Source organism: Eulemur rufifrons, chromosome 8 (assembly GCF_041146395.1).
Source record: "Eulemur rufifrons isolate Redbay chromosome 8, OSU_ERuf_1, whole genome shotgun sequence".
Lineage (NCBI taxonomy): Eukaryota > Metazoa > Chordata > Mammalia > Primates > Lemuridae > Eulemur > Eulemur rufifrons.
This window is the reverse complement of record NC_090990.1, coordinates 101077829-101096854: the sequence shown is the minus strand read 5'-3', so window position 1 is coordinate 101096854 and position 19026 is coordinate 101077829. Positions and strand designations below refer to the sequence as shown.

Here is a 19026-nt window from a genome sequence, read left to right as displayed (position 1 = left end):
GAGAAAACCTCAAAATCTTTTGTACAGTGTAAGCCAGTCTGCTCAGTACAGAAGAGAGAATCTTTGCAGGCTTTAGAGACTCAGTTCATACAACCAGATCCCAGACTTGTGTGTGTGTATGTGTGTGTGTAAGATTTACTAAAAATACAAAGCAAACCTAATTTGAGAGACAAAAATTAAAAATGATTCCATACCAACTAAAATGCACAAAGATGAAATGAAAGATATCAGAAGTTCTATATAATTATCCAGTATGAAAACAGTTGTTGAGCTTTGTAAATTTTTAGAATTTAAAAAATTAGAAATGAAATCTTTGCTGTATGTTTTATTCCATAACTCAGAATTATAATAATGATGCCAATGCTTAATTATATCGGTGATTCTTAAATCTGGGGCATCTTCCTTCCTATTTATGCTTATATCACTGATTTGTTGAAAAATGATAAAGTCTGTTATCTGAGAAAACACCAACTTTCTCAGAAAGGCTGACCAACAAAATAATTCTAAGGCGGACTCTAAAATTGTGAATTTTCATGAACTCCAGAGCTGAATTAGGACACTTGAGGGAGAAAGACAACTTTCTTGCCCATCATTTGTATTTTCCACTGTTCATCTATTTCCCTCAAATAAGGAGCCCGACATTACACACTCTTTTGGTCCACACGATCATACATAAAAGCAAAGTGGTTTTCTCATTGGTTTGTTTAAAGACCAGGTATTCCAGGTACCAATCAGCACATTTCTGGAGCATTTAATGCTCCTGAACTCTTGACTTACCTTTCCTGAGAGTCATCCCCTAAATAGAACATCCTACTCCAGAGGTGGAGACAACAGGCAAATTACAATTTCTTACTGTAGAACTATTTAACAAGGAAACAAGGGATAGATCAGAAACCAAGTGTCATGGATTGAATTCAAGATCAAAGACTCTTGGACTTTTAAAATGAAGACTCCCACTTTCAACTAGTTACTTAGGAGCAGTCCGGCCTTGTCCGCTGAAATGCTGGTTGGGTGCTGATGCCCTCGTAGGCGCCAGAGGCCCAGGGCTTTCAATGGCTGAACCTCAGTGAAGCTTGTTATGCACGGGGTAGAGTAAGGTCATGTGTTCTGCCCCTTTGAAAGGCAACTTTTCATTGGAATAGTAGTGTACCACTTCGGGGATGCTGTCAAACACAGCGCTTGTCTGATTCAGTGTGTATTTGTTGTCTTTGGTCTGAGCCACTATGATGTGGACACATCCTTGACTAGTCCTGGAACAACAGAAAAATCAAGAAGGAGACATGAATGGGTGAGCAGAGGATCCCTCCCCACTGAAAACAATTCCAGCAAGATTCACAATAAGTTGATGGGTTCTCATCTTTCCCCAGAATTGTTCTCTACAAACAGAAATGCATTCGACACTCTCCTGGAGCTCTCAGAAATTTCACAGCTTAAATGCATGTCATCCTTGAGTTGTTTACACCTTATTGAACGTAAATCATCAAGTCCTGCACCAAAGAAAACAATAAAACAAAAAGCCAAGCCCTTTCTTGCTTTGAAATTGCCAAACCAGTGCTTAAGTCCAAGCACGAGGCTAAGAAGAGGGGTAAACTCACCCTCCTTACCACAGCTAAAAGTACATATACGAGGCTTCTTCCTCCTTTTTTCCAAAAAGAACAGATGAGTCATCCTCCTCATCATCATCAAAACTGTTTCCTGCCCCCTTCATCTGAAAAGACCATTCCTGCTTGTATATACTGACAGCTGGCACAGAAGGCTCAAAGATTTAATCCACAAGCACCAATTTCAGGAACACAGTAGAGCTATTCCTGGTATTGTATATCTGGTGGCCTATCCCATTTTCTGAGCCATATTGCTCCAACACCTCCCCCCGCCCCAGTTCCCCTCCAGTCTGATTGTTTCAGCTGCAGGGGCTCAGCTTCCTCAGGAAGGAAATGCTGTTAGGGCTCTTGACAATGATCCTCCAATATAGCGCCACCGAACTCACAGAGCAACGAGAATTTCCATGATACACACTCCACCGGGCCTACCAGGCAAATGTGAATTTTCTGTGTATAATCAAACAGGGGGAGTAAGAGGCAAGTCAGCATTTCCTTCTTCACCAGAAGAAACTGGTATCAAAATTGCAGTTGGCATTTTGACAATCAAGAGATCTGATTTATTAAAGCCCCGAGTAGTAGGGAATAAAAGAGGAATGACTGGAACTATTCTTTTTATCAGGGATTATTTCTCTACTGAGAGGCCTATTCCAGATCAGGTAATGTAAGGTAGAAATGGATTAATGTACAAGGATAATGAAATAAGCCCCTCATTATCTTACTAAATACTGAGGCATTTACCTAATACCAATTTTGCATTCTAGTCAGAGAGAGCATCTCACGTTCCACTGTCCAAGCAAATGCATCTGATTTTCTGGCAATACACACCACCCCTGTGAACCACCTTCACATTGCATCTTTTCTGACTGGTCATCTACCCATGTCACAGTGTCCCCTCTACTCAGAGACAAGGCAAGCCCACGAGGCTTCAATACTTACTTTAGTGCAATGGAGTACCTACTGTTCCCTGACTCGCTATTTCGAACCAGATAACCAGCTTCTTTGCAGGGCTGTAGTCGACTCTCAGCCTCAGCACGGGTAATGGCACCATGATACCAGCTGAAAAATGGGGGGTGGAGGAGGGAAGGCACCGTGAGTGGCAACATGCATCCTCCCATAAAGCATTATTTGAAATGAACTTCTGATGGAAGCTCAACAGCCTGAACTAGATCCTGCTTCCCATTCAGAACAGACAAAATGCAGGTTTGGATGATCCCGGCTCACAAAGCCTATCAATCATATAAGAGGTAACAGGCTAGTTTTCACTCTGTACAGGAGAATGACATTTAAAACAAGGCTGTCAAGATACAGTATACTTTCCATTCTGCACAAATGCACTGGGCTTTGAAGATGGGTTCTCATTAATAAGCTCTACCCAGACAAATATTCATGATCAAAAACAATCATGTAAAGTGGGCCAGTGTGCCCCCACTACGAGGCTGTCAGTAAGCTCCCGGGCACTGTCGGATACAAGGGTCTGTGGGGGAGACTCACGGCTGCTTCTCCAGGGGCAGGCCTGGGTCCACTTTCTCCCCCTCACTGTGGTCCAAGAGGGCTGGCTTCAAGATCTTCTGAGTCCAGCTCTTCTGCCGGTGGTGCTGTCTCACGGTCTCCTCCCTGGCAGGTCGCTCAGATCCTTCAAACTGGACTGGAAGGAAGACTCCATTTAACATCAGAGGCCACTGAGATGACCAATGTAAACTTCAAAGAAGAAACCTCCTTGTCTGCCTTAGCTCAGGAAAGCAGCATTTCCCCCTTTAATGTGAGCTGTAATATACCGTCCAATACCCTGGCTAGCTGCGCTCCTGCTATCTTTGATATCTGATAACACTGCTAGCCTCCACATACAGCCACTTCTGTAAGATATTCATCAGTATCACATAGTTTTAGAATATGAGAGGAAACTGCTTTAATATATTTGAGCATGGACTTTGAAAAATTCTTTGTTTTGGTATTTTTAGAATAAGAGACTACACAGTTACAGGTAATGATTCATTGCAAGAGTGTGCAGCATTCTATAAAGCCAAATGAACAGTTTTTACTATGAAATAGTAAAAAGAAAAATCAACTCAGAAACAAACTACCAAATAATACTTTAAAGATGCTGATACCTAGGTTGGACAGAACATAAGGAGATAAAATGGCGGCACCTAGCACAGTAGCAAGAAAACAGCAGGTTCCAAAAAGAGATCTGTTGAAAAAACAAGACTAAAATATAAATAAAACTGATTCAAATGCTTGCTATCAAATATACTACCTTCTCTGTTCACCCTTTACATTGGCTATCCTTTTAATTGCAAACCTGGCTTTCCTGTTAGAGAGAAGAAATACCCCTAACATTTTAAATCAAAGGCAAAAGAAATTATGTGGCTGGCTAGGTAGAAAAACTATGTCTTGGGAGAAGCAGGAGGGAGAATTATCTATTGACAACCTACTTATCAACTTTCTCTTAAGTTATTTTAAAAATTCACACTTGAAGAATTGATTCATTTAGGAAGATTTTCTAAACAAAACAAAAAAAATCTAGCTTCATGCAGTTTTGCAATCACCGCTACCTGTAATCCATTTTATTCAGTACTGCCATTGTGGAAATAGGGATTGTAACAGGTTGTAGGAATAACACTAAGTAAGAGTTAGAAAAAGCTGCTCCCACCAATCTGATAGCTTCGATGGTGGAAAAATAAACATACAGTGATCATTAATCACTGAAGGCATTTCCAAAACAGTTGCACACCGAGAAGAGAAAGGAAAATAAAGGTATCCATAAGGATAAAAAAATACATGCGATATTCAGGGCCCAACTTCAATCCTGGTCTTTCAACCATAGCCAGATTCTTATTCCCTGTATCAAATTCCTTGGAAAAAAGAGCTGCAGTGAGGAACACCAAGAACAAGGACGGCTGGAAAGCCAGGTCGGGTGGCGGCTTCTGGGCAGCGAGGCCCGCGGGCAGGCTCCGCCCTCACCTGACAGGGCCCGCACGATCTGCTCCTTCTTCCACTCCCAGGGCTGCTCGTACTCCGCCGCCGGCCTCTCGTCGTTCTCGGGCAGCCGGCTGTCTGGGGGCCGCGCCTTCCCCTCGGCCCTGGGGCCCCCTTCCGCAGGCTCGTAGGGAGTGTCGTACAGCTGCGGCGGCTTCCCCAGGAGGTCCTTGGAACTGCGTCTTTTGGCCGACGGCTCTGACTTCGGGCCGTTCTCTCCCGGCTCGCAGGGGCTGTCCAGCAGCTGAAGAGCCTTCACCAGGGGATCTTTGGAACCGCGGCGTCTGATTTCTGAAAAACACATGTCACACACAAGCCCTTGAAAGAAAAGGTGCCACAAAGCCTGGTAATTAACCTAATTACCTCTTCACCTCCGACTGGTTGAAGGTGGCAGAGAACTGCAAGCTTGTTCCCTAATGGGCTGATTACTTACTTCCCAGCAGGGCTACAAAAGCAAAAGGAAGGTACCTACAACTTCTTCCCTCCAGTCGCCTGAGCCAGATAATGGGATCACCTCTTAAACTGAGAGATTACATCTGAAGACAGGCACGCCTCCAGGGTGCAACTTGCAGGTGTAAGAAGTGGCCGCAGGGTACCCTGTTTCTTGTCCTGGCGTTTGCTCTGAGTATAGTTCACTTTCAAAGTCTTTACATTTTGTTAGGAAGCCCAGATCAAAGTATTTTAATAAACATGTATAAGTCAAAAACTCATTTAATACACCCAACCTACTGAACAAACATCATAGCTTAGCCTGGCCTATCTTACTCAGAACACTTACATTAGTCTATAGTTGGGCAAAATCATCTAACACAAAGCATCTAACACAATAAAGTGTTAAACATCTCATGTAATTAATTGAATACTCTATTGAAAGTGAAAAACAGAATGGTTGTGTGGATACTCAAAGGATGGTTTCTTCTGAACGCATATCGCTTTGGCACCATTGTAAAGTCCAAAAAACGTAAGCCAAACCATTTTAAGTTGGAGACTGTGCATTCAAAACATTGTTCCATACGCACTGAGGGAAGATATGTGCATTAGTTAGAGTTCTTGACTTCTAGGCAGTTTTATATAGTAGGGAAGCCATAAACATTCACAGACAAAATGTATCAGTCTAATAACTTCATGAAAAATCAAAGTAAAAGAGGTGTTATAGGGAAAAACAACAATAATCACTCAACAGCGGACAATTATCGATGGCTTACCATGTGTTAAACACTATTCTAAGCGTGTTGTAATTTTCACAACCACTCTATGAAATGGCTACTGTTATTTCCCCGTTATTACAGAAGAGAAAACTTAAGCACAAAGAGTTTAAGGAAATTGTCCAAACCAGTAAGTGGCAAAGCCTGGATGCAAAAGCAGGAAGTGGGGCTGGAGAAGCCATACTCTTCGCCAGTACATTTGGACTGACTCCAAGTGGAAGAGAAATGGAAGATGAGTTGACTTTGATAGAGAAGGTCATTTCCAGTGGAGGAAGCTGTCCGAGTAAAGATATGGAGGTGGGAACTATAAAGGGATTGTTCCCATAAGGGGGAGTTGAGAGATAAATTTAAAGGACAGAAGGCCAGAGAGGAGAGAGGCAGTGGGAGAAGAAGCTGGAAAAGTAGACAAGCCAGGCACCAGAGTGCAGAAGTTTTAAAAGCAAGGACAAAATGTTTAGATTGTTCTGTATGTATGTCATGCAGAACCATTTTAAGTTTTTTAACAGGGAATAAAAATTATATTTGTGCTTCACTGGAATGTAACTCTAAGCACAGTGTACAGGATGGAGTTAGTCAGAAAGGTATGGTCTGAACTGAGGGATAAAAACAGACAAAAAAAACCTGATGCAAACTAAGCAGCCACCAGCCAGCCAGGCAGCCACAGTGGGAAGGAACCAGCAGTATCTGGCAGCTGACCAGCCTGGGGCTGGGGTCTTGCCAAGTAGAGTTAGAGATGATTAAAGTCTGGACAGCTAGAACAGTGATATAGACCAACAGAAGCATCGTGTTGTGGCTCTTCTAAGTGCCCATCAGGAAGCCTTCAATCCATCCTCCACCTGGTGATAGTCAAGGTGGACCTTTCCAAACATAGACATCTTATCACTTAACACCTCATAAGCTCTCAACTGTTTACTGAGCAAGCACAAACTGCTCAGTATGGCACGAGAGGCTTTCTATGGCCAGATCACTGTCTCCCTCTCTAATTTCTTCTGTCAGACCCACCCTGTCCCTGTTCCACCATAATCCTGCTCTTTGCTCTAACCCAGTGGAACTTCTGAAGTTCCCTGCACACCACACTGCCTTACCCTCACCAGCGTCCTGGTGATCTTCCAATCCTTTGAGAACTAACTCAGCCTCTCCTTCCTCGGGAGAAGACTTTCCTGCCCACTTTCTCCTCTGACGCCTCACAGGGCTGACCAGGCGCCATGGCTGTCATGCCAACCCACTCTCACCTTGCACTTCTATTGCGTGGATTTGTCGATGTGTGTCTGTATTTCCAATTTGGTGAAGACAGCCAAGGGAGGGACCACCATGTCTTCTTTATCGTCGCAGGACACACAGTTGTGCTAACTAACAATTGGGTGTGTCAGGTTTCAGTTGGAAATGTTGGTTCTTAGCAAGCTCATGGCCGAAGAATGACCAGGTGCACCAAATTAAGGCAAGCACAAAAATGAGTTTTATTGAGGAGAGAAAGAGGATTATAGAGTAAGAGCAAGATACAGGTTTACAGAGCCTGATACACACGCCACATATGACGACTGGACCCACTGTCGCAGCAAAGGGAGAGCAAAAGGAAGGGCAAAAAGGAAAGGGGTTGGTTATGGTCTACATCTTGTTTTACAGCGCTCAGATTGCGACCTCCCTGTGACTCAGACGTCACCCTGGAACCACTTTGATTGGACAGTGGGGAGTTGCATGACCTGAGTCGTACTGCGCATGTGGCTTCCAGGCCAATGTTTGGACTGTATGGTATCCCTACTGCTTGGCCCCGGGGCTAGAGAGTCCTCTGCATTCTTTTGTAGCTGGCGCACTAAGTTCTGACTGGCAGATTCATAGGGTATTTCCTCCTCCCCCAGACATGGCAGTCTCTCAGAGAGGATTAGGGTGGGGCAGGACCAAGATGGGGGCCTGGGGGCCCACCCTCATCCTTCTTCTCAGGTGGGGCAATTGAACCAAGGCAACAGCACCCACTTTCGTCCCTAGGAGACCGGAATCCCTCGCTATCTACCTAACAGATGGATGGATGGGAGGGAAGAGGGTGGGGAAGGAGTTCTAGAACTTCTCCAGCAGGTGACAACGTGGGTCTGGAGGTGCATGTCAGAGCTACTCACAAACGGATGGTGTGAGTACCGCGAGAATGAAAGCAACCACGAGAGCAAAGGAGGGCGGACTGAAAAGGAAAGAGGATCAAAGGCAGAACCAGGTCTCCTTCAGTTAAGGTGGCTGGAAGAAGAGGTGCCAGCCAAGAAGGCTGAGAAGGAGGGCTGAGTGAGCAAGAAGAGACTCGGGAGACGTAGTGCTGTGGACACGAAGAATGGAAAGGCTTTCTATCTGCAACTTAAAAACAGACATGGTGACACTCTATGGAAAAGAATCATCGATTGACTCACTAAGACTTCTATAACAAGGAAAGTACAACAAATGAGAAAAAAGTTGTTAAAATCAGGGCACTAAATCCAAAAGGGCGAAACTTGTAAATAGGACGAGGTTACGGTTCTGCCGGATAGGGGCCCCTGTCAGCAGCTGTCTCTGATTCTCCGCAGTAATGTAATGGCTCACTGAAATGACCTGGGGGAACTTTAACACCTACTGCTGCTTGGCTCCCACAACAGAGGTTTTGATTTAATTGGTCTGGGATACAGTTTGGGAGTCAGATTGTAAAAATTCCTCAGGTGATCCTAATGGTAGCTAAGCCTGAGAACCACTTCCACATGTCCTGGGAGCCCACAATCCCCATCCCAGTTCCTCCTGCTCATCAGAACTGGTCTCTCGTTGCTAGCCCCCTCCAGGAGAAGGGTACCACCTGTGTCAAAAACCTCCGCATCAGAACGTTGAGAGCTGGAAGAGTAGCCTCCAGCCCCCAAGCCGGGCCAGGCCCGAGGTTGTCTGAGGTCAGAGCTGCATCTCCTGTCCAAGGCTCTTGACTCTCAATCCTACAGCTTTTTCTCTTCATTGCCTGTTCTAGATGGAGCTATGGAAAACAAGAAACAAAAACATACTCTGTTCTTGGTTAAGATATGGCTGGAATTTTTATAAATGGACTTTTCTAAAGAACTAAGACAAAGGAAGCAGAAAAGACAAAGGAATTCAAAGGATGAATTTAGAATTTTTAGGTTTCTAATCAAAGCTTAAGTTTACCCTCAGTGTAGACCATCTGGCACAGATTGGGGAAACCCTTCCCCAAGTCCTCGGCTGCAATTCTGCCCCAGCTGGACTCAAAGGAGAGTTAATTCCAACCTTAGAGAGCAGTCCTGCTCACAGGAAACTTCAGTAAGTGTGTATTAAAATGATTACAGTGATGAGAATCTTGAGTTCTTAATACACATGCGTTGGAGTTTTTACTTTAGTGATGAGGTCCTTGCATTCCTTCTATTTTAGACAGTCTGTGCACACGAGAGTTCTGGGAGAGACCTTGGAAAGCATACAGCTGAGAACGTGCCTTCCTTGCAGAGTCCTGGGATTGGGCAAAACCTGCACAGTACTATCATCTTTTGAAACAAATGTTTAATTAGAGGGAAAAAAGGGCTTGACAGCGCCCTCCCTTCAAGGGGAGTAATCTTCCAGTCCATTCCAACACCTGGCTGCCCCTAACCTGAGGCGCCATAGAAACAGAAACAATCGTGGGGCTGCAAGCCGACCCTTCCTGCAGGGAGAATAGCCCCTGACGTGCAGAGCGGGCTCCAAGAGGAAACGAGCCTGAGAAGGAGGAAATGGCGAGAGGAAGCTACACCCTGGCTGCCGATAGAGGCCATTTACCACGGCAGACAACAGAATGCACTGGACGGGCAGCAGATAAACACTCATTTGCAGCGGGGCTGAAACTGAGGGCTGACCTGCACCAGTTAAAACGTGCAGCTGGTTAGCGTGAAACATAATAGGGGCCGAAAATTTTCCCTTCTCAATCCCCAACTCGCTGCACATAATTATGCAGTTCACATTTAAAAACATAGCAGAAGACTTAGACTTCCTCTTACTAAATTAATTGTAGTTAGCAATTAATATTGCTCTATATGGTCTGGAATTCTCTTTGAAAAGGAAATTCTCCCTGGAGTGTCTAAATAATGGCTGTATTTACTGGGTATGCATGTACTGGGTGCATTATACCCAGCATCTCGCTGACACCCCATAAGGCAGTGACAGACTTGTTATCCCATTTTCATAGGTAAATAAACCGAGGCCACAGTCAGGCCGTAGTTAATGGGGGAGCCATTTACTACTGACTTGAACCTAAGCTTTATGGTCAAAGATTTCAGGTAAAATGTTGATTTCTAACATTTTTATGTCCATTTCATGTTTCCAAAACATTAACTTTGGAGTCTCACAAAGCTCTATTTTCCTCTTGGATTCAGAAACAGGGCTGTTACAAGCACAGAAAGACAAATGTCGCATGTTCTCACTCAGATGTGGAAGCTAAAAAAATGGATCTTATGAAGATAGAGGGTAGAGTAGTGGTCATTAGAGGCTGGGAAGAGTAGCGGGGAGAGAGGGTGAAGAGAAGGTAGTTAATGGGTACAAATATATGGTTTGGTAGAAGAAATAGGACCTAGTGTTAGATCGGTAGGGTGACTATAGTTTATGATAATCTATTGTACATTTCAAAATAACTAGAGGAATTTGAATGGTTCTAGCATAAAGAAAAGACAAGTATTTAAGGTGACAGATATCCCAAGTATACTGATTTGATCTTTACAAATTATATGAATGTATTGAATTATCACATGTACCCCCCTCAAAAAGTTTCCACCATGCAATACCACTAAAGATAAATTTAAGCCCTACCGTGTAAATAATCAAGTACAATGATTATTCTACCAAGATAGCATATATCAGAAATTAATCCATCAGGTCCTTTGGATAAAGGTTAATAAATGGATATTCAAATGTAGCTTTAAACTAAATAAAATAATAAAAAATGAACTAATGAAAAAAGAAATGGCACTGTTAGACAACTCTTTTACTCACATCTTTTATCAGTACTCAAGCTTTTGATGTAAAATTACTTTAATATTTTCTTATTGAATAAATCTAAACATCTGAACAAAAGCAGGTATAGTTCAGAAACCCTGAAATTTAAGAAGAAAAGCAAAAAATTAAATAAATCAAAAAGTCTTCATTTGTTTTTTTTTCCATTAATAGATTTTTTTAATGGAAACCTGAACAATGAAGTTCCCCTTTAGATATGACTATTTAAACAAACCAACAAAACCGTTTGGAGGCAAAAATAAAATTTTAAAAACAATCTTCGACCATGGCTCCATAGCTAAAAGCAAAGCTTGCTGAATGACCTGGTATCTCCATTTTTCAGTTGTGTAATCTGGACAAGTTATTTAATCTTTCTGAACTAGGTTTCCTCAACTGGATAACAGAAACCCACTTTACAGGGATGTTGGATTTAGTGAGGAAGTTTGGCAAGTTCAGCACCTAATAAGACTTCAACTTATGGTTGTATGATGCCAACTGTGAGAAGAATTCTCATGTCAACTTACAGCTATCTTAGGGAATTTCTAATGACCCCCCCATGCCAAAGTTTCAGTTTGGTGGCTAAAACTCACATGCTACATTATTATTTTTTTTTTGTAATAATGCTAAATTATGTAGAATATTTCTGCTATTTAGCTAAAATGTTCCTGCTAATTTAGCAGGAAACCAACAGAGGTTTATGCTAAGATTGCCTTGTATTCATAGTCATATCTTTTTATAAACAATCCTTTGGATAAATCTAAGTGATAATATAATAATTCTTAACTTTTAAAAGTTAAGAGCAAAGTTTTGGGGCATCCAGGGAGCCTGTGTCCCACAATTATTTGGTCATAGGAAAGCCATGAACTCCTCTTAGCTTCCCTTTCTTCCTCTGTTCCTGATGAAGATGTTGATTCTTTTTCTCTATTTCATGGCATTTATCACACTTTCACTAACTTATCTTCTTTATTGGTGTTAGGTCTGTTTCCCGCTTAGGCTGTGAGGTCCAAAGGCAGGAATCATGTGGATCTGCTTCCTGGATGCCCAGAGGCCAGCACAGGGCCCAGTACGTGGTAAAGAAACACCCAAGAAGTATTTGTTGGATGTTATAAAGTAACACCACAGACAGTATTCTGTATGCCCAAGATATTGTTAAAACCAGGCATGTTGTTCCCATTTCACAGGCAGAAAAAAGGCAATACAGAGAATGGCAATACAGATTTAACTGATCCACAGTTAATTCATGTTCATTAGCACCCTCTCCATCTCCTACTGAAACAAACTAAAAAAAATCCCGAACGTTTCTCAAGAAATATGGGAGATTTCTGAACTTGGGCTTGACAGCCAAGCACACAAGCAAACTGAATGAAAAAGTAAAAGGTTCAAAAAACAAAAACCCAAGCAGCAAATCTTTTATTTCTAGCTTCCGATAAACTTACTTCCTGTTATTCTGGCCAGCTGTGTAACCTATCGGTAGAATAAGAGGAATACTCTTCTACATTGATTGAGAAGGTGCTTTGTGATATTTGTTTTATTTTATTTATTTTGTATTTTATAGAGACAGGGTCTTGCTCTGTTGCCCAGGCTGGAGTGCAGTGGCACGATCACAGCTCACTGCAGCCTTGAACTCCTGGGCTCAAACAATCCTCCCACCTCAGCCACTCAAGTAACCAGGACTACAGGCGTCCCCCACCGCACCTGGCTAATTTTTTAAATTTTTTGTAGAGATCGAGTCTGTGTTGCTCAGGCTGGTCTTGAACTCCTGGCCTCAAGCGATCCTCCTGCCTTGGCCTCCCAAAGAGCTAGGATTACAGGCACGAACCACTGCACCTGACCTGTCACATATATTGTAAATGAAAAAACTTTAAAATCCACTAACATACTTTTTTTTTTTTTTTTTTTTGAGACAGAGTCTCACTCTGTTGCCCAGGCTAGAGTGAGTGCCGTGGCGTCAGCCTAGCTCACAGCAACCTCAAACTCCTGAGCTCAAGTGATCCTCCTGTCTCAGCCTCCCGAGTAGCTGGGACTACAGGCATGCGCCACCATGCCCGGCTAATTTTTTCTATATATATTTTTAGCTGTCCATATAATTTCTTTCTATTTTTAGTAGAGATGGGGTCTCGCTCTTGCTCAGGCTGGTCTCGAACTCCTGAGCTCAAACGATCCGCCCACCTCGGCCTCCCAGAGTGCTAGGATTACAGGCGTGAGCCACCGCGCCCGGCCTAACATACTTTTTTTTTAAAGTTAAGAGCAAAGTGTACTTAGATCACCAATTTAGAAAGTTAATAATTTAGATTTTAATAAATTCAAATTTATTCACCAACTAAATATATTAATTTTGTATTCCTAAAGGAATTTATTTGCATAAACTGTTTAAAACAGAGCCTGGAACTTAATAAAAACACTCAAATTTGATAATGCTAGCTATTATCATTACATTTATTGTATGTTGGACAATTTTGACTTTTGAATACAATGTTCTTGGTGAGTCTGAGTGGAGTGATGCCCTACTCACGGGTGAAGTTTACAGTGCTTTTGCATACATCATTGCAAGTGTGTCCTGACAGCCATGTGGTATTGGGCGGGCCACTCAACCTGGAGTGGGAGATCTGGGTGCTAATTCCTGCTCTGGCTCTTAAAAAGTCTTGTGAGCATAGGCAAGTCTGAATCCCTCTGATCTTGTTTTTTTTTAACCTGGTTGCAAGAGGAATAGCTTTGCAGTCCCCTAGCTTCCAGAGCGCTTGAGGGAATTATGAGAAAAAAATTAAAAAGCTATATTCATGTTTAAAAAGCATAGCATTTTCCCTATTATCAGTCTGGTTCCCCAAATCAACAGCTGGTACAGTATAAACTACCTATTTCAGCTAAAGAGAAATGTCAGAATAAACTCAAAGGATGAAGAAGGGTGAATCAAGATTAAGCATTAACTTTTTTTAAAAAAGAAAATCCTTTTCCTCAATTTTATGTAAAAGTAAATCCGTTTCCCTATTCCTTTTAAGCCTCTGATATTTTTTAAAATTCTGACTAAGTTCATTTTCACTTCCTTTCATTCACAGATTTCATTAGGGGTCACAGTCCAATGACCGTCAGGGTCATAGCCTGGCCAGGGTACACCCTCCCCAAATGGGACACCTTATCTCTGTAAGCAGAGAAGCAGGAAACAGAGCCGAGCTTTCCTGTTGCAGCTCCGTTTTCATTCTGAAGCCTGCCTTGGCCCTTCCAGGGCGCTGCCGCTACCTTCTGCCCAGCTCTTCTGAGACTACACTTACGGAACCTCAGCTTGACAGCCTTTCAGTCTGTTTTAAACAGAAGAGACAAAGTCTTTAACGTGTGACCAATTACTCTTTTTCCAGGCATGAAACCCACAACATTCAAATAAACGTCCCTTGAGTCAGCACTCAGAAACTGTTTTGCATTATAGATGGAAGAATGTTTAAGGAAAATTAGGTGAACAAATAATTTACTTTAAAATTTATAAATACATTTAAATAACTAGTTTATATTATTTTTATTTAAGTATCATTTACATCAACTTAAGAGAACTATGAATAAATGGGAAAAGTTTGACACCAAAAATAACAGAGTGATCGCTTAACTCACAAATTGGAATCGTGACTTGAAAAATTATAAGCTTAGCCAAGTTTGGTTTTAGGTGGTTTGCCTTGAATGGCTTGGTTTATGGCAGTGCTGTTAATTATTCCTTAGTAATTACATTTTTTCCTCCAGTGTTGTAGAACTTGTTGAGAAAATCTTCCACTACAATACAGAGAATCATATCATGTTTGCATCTCTTAACAACTTAAAATTCCTTAAGTATGTGATTTGTCTCTTGGTATAGATTCATGATTCCCATTATGGATGTCAAAGCTTCTGAAAGTGGCCAAGAAATGTATGTAAACAATCTTAAAACTCAAGTTCACACTCTGAGCAGATCTACAAACTCACAAATGTCATCTTTCAAAGAACCAGAAAAACCTTAAAGACCCCTGCAAATTCTAAAATTCTGAAGGATACTACACCATAAAGGAAGTTAGCTAGATAGTGTGACATTAGTTTTGTGTCTAATTTCTGTTTCTTCCAGTCAGCAGGATCTGGTTAAATTGCTTTATCCCTCTTCTCCAAATACATACCAGTTACTATTTTACAAAGCTCCAATCGAGTGTGAAACTTCAGTCCCTATTAAGCAGAATCTGCTTACAAACCTGTTATCATTTGCTGTGCATCGTAGGGTTCCATGTAACCATCGTTCTCTCCTATTCTCTCTGCATCTCTTTGACCCTTTGTCCGCTTGGCATCATATGGGTCAGCATAGTCTTCTAAAATGATGACCTATAAAAGAACAAGGACAGTTGCTAAGGATTACCACATACCAAAATGGTGATGGTATCAACATGGCTACTGAAATCGCCTGCAGATCCAAACAGAGGTTAACATCTCTAACCAGTTCCCGATAGCTTTTGCACTTGATGATGTATCCCAGTTGGACAAACATTTGATTTTTTTGGGTAGTGTAATTGATTTGCAACAATTCATCTAATCTCTTTTACTTATCCACAAAGCTCTTTTTACCTCCCTTTCTCTCCACAAGCAATAAAGCATCTGCTGAGTTAGAGGGTAGCAGAAACGGATGGTGGGGAGTAGAGGGTGTCCTGGCTTTATAGCACAGAGATGAATTGGTCTACCACACAGACTATGCTTTGGGTTTTTAAAACTCCATCAGCTGACTCAGTCACAGGGAGTCAGTCAGTCCTCCACTGGCACTGGCTAGGCACTGGGCGTCATGCAAGCGAACCAGCAAGCCATGCTTCCTGTCCTCAAGGAATTTCTTTTTTTTTCTTTTTCTTTTTTTTTTTTTTTTTGAGACAGAGTCTCACTCTGTTGCCCAGGCTAGAGTGAGTGCCGTGGCGTCAGCCTAGCTCACAGCAACCTCAAACTCCTGAGCTCAAGCGATCCTCCTGTCTCAGCCTCCCGAGTAGCTGGGACTACAGGCATGCACCACCATGCCCGGCTAATTTTTTCTATATATATTTTTAGCTGTCCATATAATTTCTTTCTATTTTTAGTAGTGATGGGGTCTCGCTCTTGCTCAGGCTGGTCTCGAACTCCTGAGCTCAAAGGATCCGCCCACCTCGGCCTCCCAGAGTGCTAGGATTACAGGCGTGAGCCACCGCGCCCGGCCACCTCAAGGAATTTCTAACAGCTCTAAGAGACAGGCTTCATCAAGGAGAAATAGGTCAGGATGAAACAGTGCTGAGAGTTCTAGGTTCAACAATTCACAGGCAAACTGACTGTCACAGGCTATACATCAGATAGAGTTTTGATCAGAATTTGTGTCAGAAAGCATCTGTCTTTCCAAAATTAGAAGGTGCCTGGAGAGGTGGTGCGTGTGCAGTATTTCTGCTCTGCAGCAGCTGAGTGACAACACCAGAGGTTAAGGAACCCTTCTCAGAGAGGAAGCTCTAGGCCTTGCCCCACAGTGTGGTTACATTCTCCAAAGAGTCCACGGAGAAATACCACTGGGGCTGGCAGGAAGAATTCCTGCCAGATAAATGAGGGAGAAGTGAAGAAGAGAGAACGGCTTGGATGTGGGCCCTCTGCCTGGGAGGAAATGGCCTAAGAAACCTCAGACACCCAGAAGTGACAACCATAAAAATAACCAACCTCTGCAGAGGACTGTGATTACCATTCACTCACTCAAGCCATCTTTCTCAACTACCCAGCATGTGTACTGCAGTTGCAAGGTACAGCGAGGAACACAGACGTGATGCTCAGCCCTTGGCTTCAAGCTGCTTATGAGCTAGTCAGGCAAGCCCCCGAGGAACACGTGAGCTTCGTCCATCTTTACATGGCTCTCTGCTCTGTGCCTGGCACGGGGTGGGCACGCTGTAAATATTCGTGAAAAGAATGAATGCAGGAATGAACAGAAGTGCCCAATGCAGGCATGCGTGGTATGTGTCACAGGCTCCTGACTCCATTTAGGGAGGCAGCATGCTTGAAGCCGGGGCCAGAGAAAATTAAAGTTCCCATGTGATGAAGTGATTACCTGGACTTGAGTCTAAAATCTCAGCTTGAGCTCGTCTCTCTCTCTCCCTTTCACATAGGAAAGAAAATAAAAACAACCAAACCAAACCAACTCATGGCTGTAAAAACGAAAGGCCCTTCACATGTTCACACTCCTTAACTTTCCCACATTGGACAGCACCCAGAAAACCTCCAGTGTGTAAGCAGCAGGAAACACCTTCTTCTCTCCTCATCTGTAATTTCCTTAAGAGCATTTCCTTGTCGTATTCTGTATCCCCCACAGCCCTTAGTGGCCCGTGCCCCTTACCCCATATGGCTGCTGCATAACAAATGTCCACAGAATGAATGAAAGGGCAGTAATCTTGCAGTGTTGCCGAAGCTCCCAGAAGCCCTTTACTAGGTGGAACTGCAGAGAATGATGGAACTTCGAAATCAGTGAAGAGGGTTGGCCCATCCATTTCCTGAAGCTTTGAAATCCATACTTACATGGTTTAGAGGTTACTATTCCTTAAGCTCAAGTATAAAAGTCATACACAAGTCTAGCTTTGGAATTCCCCAGAATATAAAAATTAAAATAAACCACATCTATAAAGGGACCAAGTTTAACAAAGCAGGAAATCGCATTCAATTACTCTTCCAAACTGCTAACAAAATTAAATAGATAGTATATTTCTGCAAAGCTCCCCACCTCTAGAATAAGGATTTTTCAAGATAAAAAGTCTAATGACTTTAAATGGCCACTTAGGTGTCACCGAATTGTGGAGGGGGGCAAAGCCCCTAAGAAACATATCCTCACTCTCCCGGGTTTAGCAGGTCCGCTAAGCTCCCCTCCCACTGAGAGGTGGTCCAAGGAAGGTTGTATTCTTACCGTGTCTTGCTGCTTAATAATCTTGCCCTTGTCCAGCTCTGGGCCCAGGGAGGAAGGGGAAGAGGACGCGGAGGAAGAGCTGCTGCTGCTGCTACTGCTGCTGCTACTGCTGCCGGGGTAGCTGCTCTTCCCATTCTTCTCCTGAGTGTCCACCTTGATGAGCCTGTTGATGTAGGTGCTGCAACCCGAGCTCTTGGTTGCACCGCGGTGGGGCTCCTCCTCGGTGACCCGGGAGTTCTTGCGACCCTTGCCCGCGGCGGCCTGAATCAGACCCTGCAGACTGTCCCGGGACAGCCGGCTGTCCTTGGGGGGGCCGACGCCGGCCCTGCTGCTCCCCAGCTCGGCCGCCGAGTTCTTGCGGCCCTTGCCGGTGGTGGGCCCCACGCCGCCGGCCTCTGAATTCTTGCGCAGTTTGCCGCCGCCTCCGCCCCCGGGCTTGGCCCGCTCCGACACGGTCTTCAGGTTCAGGGGGAACTCCTTGAACCACTTTGCCGCCATGAGGGGGGCCCGGCCGGTTTGGCTCAGGAGCGTCGTGGCCGCGGAGCAGGCGATCGAGGAGGCCCAGCCCAAACACGGAGAGGCACCAGGGGTCGGGGACCACTGCATTCCCCGTGACTGGGGCGCTGGAGGCCGCGGCGAGGCCCCGTGACGGCTGCTCCGCGCGCCACCGGCCGGCCGTCGCCCACGCCCGGCAGGGTGGTGCCCCTACGGTCCGGGGCGCCGAGCGGGCGGCCGCTGGCCTCCGCTCCGGACACGGACGGCGACAGGCACGACGCACCGGGGCCCCGCCCGGGCTCGTCTTCAGCGCCTACACAGCTCGAGGGCACTGCGGCTCTCCGGAGGCGGCGGGCGCCGGGGGCTTCCCCCTGCTTTTCCTCCCGTGGTGGGAGAGGCCAGGCCCACGGAAGCCCCCTGCAGCCCTGCCCACACTCACAGGGACTAGCGGGGACGGAGCGGAGGCGGCGGGAGTGTCCCCGGCGCCGCGACAGACGGTGGACGGACGGCGGGCAGCCCATCCCCTCCGCGCGCCCCTCCCCTCCGAGGCTGGCGCCTCCCAGCCCCGCCACCTCCAGCCCAGAGCCGGGGCGGCGGGGTGAGCGCCCCCTGTGAGGTGGCTCCGGGGGTGCCCGGTCGGGAGAAGGTGGCAGAGGCTGCACGTGCCGACCGGCCGCGCCCCCGCGAGCACAGAGCCCCCGCACTGCTGCACAAACACCCCCATCTGCGTGGAGCCTTCAAACGCGCCCAGGGGCGCGCCACGTGCCGCTCAGGCCCGAAGGACGCCCCTCGGCTAGCGCAGGGCCGGGCACGCCTCGCTCATTCACTCCACCTGCAAACTTTACTTTGGGGGGTGGGGTGGGGGGACAGCGGTCACTTGCTCCTGCGCTCGTTCCGTTAC

At 44.8% G+C, this 19026-nt stretch overlaps 1 protein-coding gene across 1 annotated transcript; it reads right to left on the bottom strand.

The window, feature by feature from the left end:
* Window positions 1-519: 519 nt before the first annotated feature.
* Window positions 520-18597, bottom strand: SHE (Src homology 2 domain containing E). The gene is made up of 6 exons (XM_069478672.1): window positions 17631-18597; window positions 14944-15070; window positions 4563-4868; window positions 3093-3246; window positions 2538-2657; window positions 520-1250 (listed from the first exon to the last, which is right to left on the bottom strand). Exons 1-6 carry the CDS (start codon window positions 18234-18236, stop codon window positions 1064-1066), a joined length of 1500 nt encoding a protein of 499 aa, XP_069334773.1. The 5' UTR covers window positions 18237-18597; the 3' UTR covers window positions 520-1063.
* Window positions 18598-19026: the final 429 nt, after the last annotated feature.